The 8171-nt window shown below is 38.6% G+C and overlaps 1 protein-coding gene across 1 annotated transcript; it reads right to left on the bottom strand.

The window, feature by feature from the left end:
- Positions 1-838: 838 nt before the first annotated feature.
- Positions 839-5414, bottom strand: LOC102009898 (prolactin-like). The gene is made up of 4 exons (XM_013509612.1): positions 5043-5414; positions 3576-3686; positions 2098-2277; positions 839-952 (listed from the first exon to the last, which is right to left on the bottom strand). Exons 1-4 carry the CDS (start codon positions 5412-5414, stop codon positions 839-841), a joined length of 777 nt encoding a protein of 258 aa, XP_013365066.1.
- Between the last annotated feature and the right edge of the window lie 2757 nt (positions 5415-8171).

The raw sequence follows: 8171 nt of genomic DNA, 5'->3' as shown, positions 1-8171 counted from the left end.
GTCCCGGCCACAAAGCAGAGTCCATGTTAAGTGTCATATCTGGATGAAACTAGCGATGAAAAGAAAATAGTCATTTGGTAATAATATTACTGATGTTTGTATATTTTTCATCTTTTTACTTGATAAATTGAGACACAGAAAGTAAAAAAAAATATTAAACTTCAGCCATGGCATAAGAGTTCATGTATCCTGTCCAGTGTATTGTAACACTATTAGTCACCTAAAAGGTAGAAGCTCAACACATGTTCTGCCTTTCTGACATGTAAGTGACCACAGATGAAGTATGTGCCCCCAGGGGCAGACAAGTGGATATCTAAAATGTTTTTATTTGAATTTAGACATGAATCTTGCCAAGGATATTGTAAAGGCTCATTTCCATTCACAGTTTTAAAGAACCAGTACATTTCCTGACACTTTTAGCTGCTGTTTGCTTTGTATTTCATTTCTTCTGATAATTCAGTGTTTACTTTTGGTTGCTTTGAACTGATCTATTCTGCATATTGTATCTGCTTGAATATTATAGAGATATTGAGCTCTACACTTGCTGCTTTAAGGTGCTGACACCCCAAGTTATGACTGAGGAAAAATTTCAGAGTCCCTCACTACATCAAGGAAAAACGCTGTCCAAATTTACAAGAGAAGTAAGTTTCTCTTTTGAGCTCTATGCAGTGAGAGCAGTTTGGGGAACCATGCATATGAAGGAGGTTATTGGATCAACTACCTTAGTGTGGGTTGTGCTGTGGGGTGGGGAGACTGTGCTCAGCAAAGCACTGCACAGTGAAGAGAAAGGGCAGTGGGTCCCTGTGCCCCCTGTCATCCTCTGCAAGCTGGGAGACCCTCAGATTCCAGAGCCCCAGTAACACTGTGCTGCCTCTGAAGATGCCAGCTCATTTCCAGAGATATGAGGTACAAATCTGGGATAACTGTAGACCCAGATTTGCTGAACTTTCTCCTACATAGAAAGAATATATTTTATTGAAAAGTGAAGCATGCATGTTTACATTTTATCTGGATTTCTTGTTTTTTGTTTTTTGGGAGCGTGAGCCCTAAGATTTAGTGAACAATGTACAACGATACCCACAATAATAAATAAGATGTGGGAAAAAGGAACATAAACCAAACCATCAGAAAACAAATCATTGACCTCTGGAACCTGGCCCACCGTAACAAAGAAATTAATTTGAACTTAAGGTGTTTGTTTTCTAAGATCTTTGGTTAATTATATTATTTTTATTTGTGTTGCATTCTCCTATAAAAATAAAACAACATAATATGTACTTAAAAATAACTTTAAAAAGCAGGAATAAAATATTGCTTTTAATATTGTTATTATTTCTAAAATCTTATATTACTATGAGCATTTCTATAAGTTATTTATATGTTACCTCAGTAATGTTGGAATTTTTATATGAGAGGAGGTACATATTTAAAATAGCAATTCAATGTAGGCATGACACATTATTTCTGAAGACTAAAGGTAATAATATAAATTTTTGTTTAGGAACTCCAAGAAAACTGAAATTTAGCATGGCCTTCTATGAAGTATAACACAGTTAACATCCAGAGTAGAAATAGTACTTCTTCTGCATGTGCTGGTATCTAGTGCTTATGGGACAGCACTGCTGCTAAGGCTTTATCAATCTACTCTGGCTGGAGGTGTGGAGAAAGATGATCCTATATGGCTTTGGTTATTTCCTTTATCCTTTCCCACTCTGATTCTCTGATGTGAGGAGAAAAGAGAAAGAATATGAGCAAAATTCTTGTGGATGTAGTTAGATCCTTTGGAAAAAACGTTTCTTTTGCAGATCCTCTGCTTTGATTTTCTTTCCTGAGAAATTGTTACCCACTGAGCTCATGCAGGGACATATCCTTGAGGACTGTGAGACAGTGCAAGAAAGATGCCCCCCTCAAGACAGATTGTAATACCCTTTACATTAGACTCTGCCTGTGTTTGGCTTCATTTGTTTAATGGCAGAGTAGAGGATGGAACTTTGGGCCTAAGTGGTGTTCATGAAAAGTGAGGAATTTGAAAGCATTTCTTAACACAGATGTGAGCTCATTATTAGAAAACCAAGGGAGAATCCCATGGCTGCCCACCTGGTGTACTATCTGCTTTGTGAGTTCTTGAAGTTTCCGGATCTCATCAGACAGAATCCTCACTGAAAACGTAAGCGAATGATTGAACTTCGGCAGGCGATGTGCTTCTTGTGCCAGGTGCTTCAGGGGGTCATCGCAGGAGCTCAGCAGGCGGAACATAACTCTGATAATGTCTTCAGTCTGTGCAGCCAGTTTGGAGCAATTGCAGTAAAAGAAATGAGATACAGCTGAGTGTGGGACGCAGGACTTTGCTCCGAGATGTGAAAGTAAAATGTCTTTCCTATGTAATACCTTTCTATGTAATGCTCTTCTGTAGATGATAAAAGTAAGAGAAACAAACTTCAACTATTGGTCTGCACTGTGTACTGTAAAACATATAAATAAAAACTGGCTCATGGAAATAATTGCTTCTTTCCAATGAGACCTCTAAAGAATAACATTGAATTTTGTTTTCTGCCTGAAATTTTACCTTTTTTATTTTAAAGAGAAAAAAGAACAATAAAATGATACAGAATTTCAAAACAAGATGACAGGAAATGGACAGTGGTTATTATACTGCACCTTGTTATCTTCAAAGGAGTTGCTCATATTACCAGATATAGGATCAAACAATATAAGCATTAACTGTTCCTTTCAGTGAACTAATAGAAATTAGTAGTACACCTATCTTTGCTGTCTTGTATATGTTTATTTAATTTAACATGATGGGGCTGAGGATTTAGCTCAGCGGCACGGAGCCGGCCCGGCAAGCGTGAGGTCGTAAGTTCGATTCCCGGTACCGAGAAAAAAAAAAATGTGAAGACTGTTTTCCCGGCAGTATTAGAGAAGGGGCATAATCACAGTAAAAAATTAGAGCTTAGACAAGAGATTACGGTCAGATGTGCAGACTTTGCTGTCATTAGAACACAGGCTAGAGCTGCACGTGAGAGAGCTGTGCCATAATGTTGAGCAGGACTGGCGCAGTGCGGTGACTTTGAGTTAAGACACTGCAGGGGGCGAGGGAGTACGCCCAGGGTGAAGAAGTCAGCACTGGAGAAGCAGAAGTGGAAGACAAAAGCGAGTGACGGAAGTCAGGAAAGACGGGGCAGACCCCTCAGAGGTCAGGACTGCAGTGTAAATGTGGCCGTTGCATAAGTCATAGGTAACCTGTAATAAATAAAAGTGAATCTGCATTTCTCACATGTATACATGAATGTTCTGCTCAGTTCCAACTTCCCTACACCTAATCTGGTCAATCTTAGGCATGAGGCATTGATTTCAGTATTACCATCTGCACGGTCAATTTCTGGTTCTGGTAAACGTTTCACTTAGTCTTTGATTTTATGTCATCAGCAATATAACACATTTTTTGGCTGCTCCCTCTTTTTCCATTTTTCTCTGCAAGTGTGACCGCTGATCACAGAGCCTCTTAGATTTGGGGCAGGGCAAAGTCTGTGTACTGCCTGAGTTGTTCTAGTGGAGCTGGGAAAGGAACTCACCTGCATCTCCTTGAGGTCATCATTCGCAGTTGAAATGGGGATGTGAGTTGTCGTGTCGCACATACTGATGGCTGCCACAAAGTACAGTGGGTCCTGGGCATATACTCTTTCCTGAAAACCATTTAATTAACAGGTTGCAAATTAAAAATATGAATCTTTATAATAATAGTAATAGATGTGATGGATGTATAATTTTTCTTTGCAAAGTAAGGAATACCTAAATTTTCACTCTACAGAACTAAGAAAATAACCATCTTGCCTGGTGTTTCCCATGAGCTCTATAATCTCAATATTTTGAATTGACTTTTAGAACCTCTTCACTCCTTCTTTCCTTTGCTACTTCCATATTATTTCACCCTTTCTAATATTTACTATTTGAAAATCAACGCCTGTGTGAAGTAAAAACTACAAAGTTTTAAGTCCTTTAGCTATCATTTTCTCCACTCTTTCAGCCAAAACATCCTGTACGTGCTTCTATGCCTACCTATTTTATCTCTTTTTTTCCACTGGTCCAGAGTGATACTCTTTCATTAAATAAATGATGAAAATGTTTTCAGTTACCTCTCAATAGACACACATGATATTGCCAAGTTCATTATAACTTTGAAATACAAAACCTGATGACAAGATACATATTAAAGCAGAGTAAAACATTTTTGGAGATTGTAAATAATGAATTGAGATGAAAACAAAAGAGAAATAGAATGACTAGTATTAAGCAGAAATCGTGAACATTTGTTCAGATTATGAGAATGATTTGGAAGTTAAAAAATGGCCAGTCAAAACTGGGGAATGAAAGAAACAGGAGTGAATAAAAGAACTGCATGCATGTGTGCGTCACGAGCACTGGGCCGTGTTCTCCACGGAGGTCCTTGGTTGTTCTAAGCCCTGATCTGTTGTCTGACATAAAGGAGATAAGAGACAATGTGCCAAATGACATTGTTCTCCCTTCTTACCTAGCATGTCTCTTCTAATTATAAACTCCCACACCAGAAATCTTTCAACAAATATTTCTACCTTTTGAGGTTTACAAAAAGCAACTAAATCGATAGCTTTCTGCTCTGACACGAGTTCGGTCAGTTGACCCTACTCAGGTCACCCAGTTCATTTCAGAGTCCTCCTCATTAGTGGTGGTCTGCAGTGCTCAGCGAAGAATGCCTGCAGCTGGGCCTCAAGGCAAGAGCTGGAAGTCAGCGTTCTTCCTCGCCTCCACTTCAGTGATATTTGCTGGGTGTAAAAACTGTTAAAAATTAAATATATGCAGGGAGGTTGTAAAGCAATCTTTACTTCTTGCGCAATCAGCAGCTTTGTAAAATTTCTCCTTTCTTCTTCTTCCAAAATTACTGGATGACTCCTTTTTTTTTTTAACATGTTGGTACATATTATATGAAATTAGGTGGCTGAAATACTCATATCTGCGTTGTAGTATAGTCTCTTAGAGGAAGAGATAGAGAACGAAGTACTTACAAATTCCTGGAAAAGTACAACGGATCTGATATACATGAGCGAAGACAAGCTGCTCGCGATATCGTACAGGTCCTGGAGGATCACCTGGCACTTGGCACCCTTGAGACAGGCGGGATGGGAGGCCACGTTCGGGCACAGCGCCAGGGCCGACCCGAGCAGCAGCAGCAGGGACCCTGCTGGAACAAACCCACAAGCACCTGGGGTGATCTGACTGGCGAGGTCCTCACCAGCCAGCCTGCCCAGGGAGGACTTGTCTGTCACCACTGCCTCCAAGGCAGGACTTGGTGCTGTAAGAGCTCGGATAAGGAAGAACCAACACCTCCCACTGTGCCCAGGTAGGCGAGTTACATTTTCACAGTCCTGCATTTTCATATTGCTCCCACAAGTGCCTCTGCACCATGCAAAACTTGGAAATTAAATTAATACTGAGTGAAGACTTTTAAAGCATTCTCTTAAAATATTTTTAAATCTTGGTTCTGCAGTTTATCACCAGTACAAGTCTCCAGGAGTTTTAAAATTTTGAACTTATTCACAGATATGCGCATCTTATAGTGTTATATGAGAACACCACTTTTTATTATGTATGATTTAGCTTCACATTTTATAAGAATAAACAAGACTCTGTATTGGGCATGAGGTGAATTCTATCATAAAAGTGATGCCATGTCCTGGATCTGCTAACTCACCTGAACACTTTCTTGTGTTTGCTTTACACTTTGGCAAATACTTTAGATATCTTTCTAAATTCCAGCTTCACAATAAAGCTGCAGATAGACTGGGTTTACATAACAATCATCAAATAGACTGAAATACAAGGGTTAGAACAGTTAAATGATTTTCCCTGAGTCCAATCACTGACGGATGAAGTGGGTAGAGCACCAATGCTGTACTTCCTGCACTCCACCTTGTCACTTCCTGCAGAGCTCTGGGTTCTTGGTCTGCAACTGTGCAACAGGGACCTCATCCTTGGTCATGGGGGACTGAGTTTGCAGAGGTTATTGTCATTCTAGTGAAGAGCACGTTGTGTTTCCTTGTAAGATAACAGGGGCCCTGGGGAGATACACTGCCCTCTTTCGTTGCTGTATAAAACTCACGCTTTAATAATCTTTGTTGGAGATCACAAATGGATTCATCAGTTTGAGGTATCGGTAGATGGAAAGAAATGAACCTCTTGCTTAGCAATATTCACGCACAAAACAAAAGAAATAACATATGGCTACCAAATTGCAAACACCTTTTACCTCCAGTGACACTGCTCCTAAAGAATTTCTGATTGAAAATGCAATAATTAGTGTCTAAGTTCCATGGATCTTCTTAGAATTACAGTTGAAATTCTCCAAGATAAAATGAGTTAAATACTAAATATCTGTATACACAAAATACCCCCATAAAATCCATGTAATAACTGAATATGATTTAAAATTTTTATTGTTAAATTTATCTACATAAGATTTTACTTGTAAATTTAAAATAATGTGATATGACATATTATAGGATTTTATTTTTAAAAGTAGTATTGAATCCAGAAATGGATTTTATGTAATTTATATTAATATAATATTGACCAATTGTGCATTGTAGGTAGAAAAATTGGGATTGGAGATCTGGAAAATGCAAAGTTCAATAAAAGGTCTTTAACTGTGAGCACATTTATCTGTATCTAATTTATCATTAGATTGAATTTTAGTCTAAGACAACATAAATTATACAAATGTTTTATTGTTTATACAATAAAAACTTTATGGTTGCTAGTAATTTTTTTCCTTCCAAAATCTCTAAGGAAGTAAAGATGATTACTTAACACTAGTGTCCGTTTCATTTTGAAAAATTGTCTGACTTGACTGAAGCTAAGAAAGAAGCATCAGATACACAATTTCCATTTTTTTTCTGCATTATAACTTCAAAGTTGAAAGTTGACTCAAGTTAGGCAAGTCATGTAGTAGACCAGGATATCAGAAAATATTAATTTGGAACATCTGGAGTTATGACAAATAGGACACACTGGCTCTTGTGTTCCAGAGAAGCTCATATTTAGCATTATGTTTGTTGTGCTAACTTCTGGGATCTGAATGCTACATTGAACAATGCTTAGTAGCACCCTGTCCCTTATCCATAAAGCAAAAAGCACCCTCCTCAGTACCTCAGTACCTTCACTATCATGATGCATATTTCCTTCAGCTATTGTCAAGTGACCAATGTAAGAAGATCCACCACCAGAGGACCACTGAATCACTGTACATGTACTGTGTGATTCCTTTGGAGAGGAATAATTAGATTCTTCTATACCCTACAAACCCGGAGCCCCTTGTAGTTAACTAAAGTTATATATTAACCCATACAGGAGTTTGGTGAAGCTCGCTGAGGTGTTGCACCTACCTTTCCCCTTGCTGTCCATGGTGGCAGACAAAACAGGCAGCACACTTCACAGAGGAAGACTGGTCCTCCCACGGGCAGGTTCCTTTAAAATGAAATGTGTGTATGGCACCTTCTCCATCACTGTGTATTTTCTTCTCTATTACTTTTTATTGTCACATTTAGGTAAAGTAGTATTATTAACTTCATTTACAGATTAAGAATCAGCCCCTCCAATTTCAAAGACCCAACCAAAAACGGGCAGCTGAGATGAATACACACTTCTCAGACAAGGAGATACAAATGGCAAATAAATATATGAGAAAATGTTCAACATCATTAGTCATTTGAGAAATGCAAATTAAAACAGCACTGAGATTCCACCTTACCCCAGTAAGAATGGCTAGCATTAAGAAATCAACCAATAACAAATGCTGGTGAGGCTGTGGAGAAATAGGAACCCTTCTCCACTGCTGGTGGGAATGCAGACTGGTGAAACCACTGTGGAAATCAGTTTGGAGATTCCTCCGAAAACTAGGTTTAGAGGTCCCATTCAACCCAGCTATCCCCCTGCTGGGCATTTTCCCAGAAGATCTAAAAACATCATATCACAGTGATATATGTGCACCTATGTTCATAGCAGCACAATTTGTAATTGCTAAAAGGTGGAAGCAACCCAAATGTCCATCCACTGAGGATTGGATAAGAAAACTGTGGTACTTTTGTATAATGGAATATTACTCAGCTGTAAAGAAAGATAAACTTGAGGCTTTTATA

The sequence above is a fragment of the Chinchilla lanigera genome, unplaced genomic scaffold, assembly GCF_000276665.1.
Source record: "Chinchilla lanigera isolate Chin_1 unplaced genomic scaffold, ChiLan1.0 scaffold00175, whole genome shotgun sequence".
Taxonomy (NCBI): Eukaryota; Metazoa; Chordata; class Mammalia; order Rodentia; family Chinchillidae; genus Chinchilla; species Chinchilla lanigera.
Note: the sequence above shows the minus strand (reverse complement) of the source record. Positions and strands in the feature narration are given on the sequence as shown.

Bases quoted from the DNA above. Each gene is read 5' to 3' on its own strand.
- LOC102009898 (XM_013509612.1), bottom strand. From the start codon at position 5,414: ATGAAAATGCAGGACTGTGAAAATGTAACTCGCCTACCTGGGCACAGT. The intron at 2,278-3,575 runs GTGAGTTCCTTT...CTGGCTGCACAG, and splicing joins ATGACCTCAAGGAGATGCAG to ACTGAAGACATTATCAGAGT. The intron at 953-2,097 runs GTGGGCAGCCAT...CTTTCTATGTAG, and splicing joins CAAAGCAGATAGTACACCAG to GAGAAAGTTCAGCAAATCTG.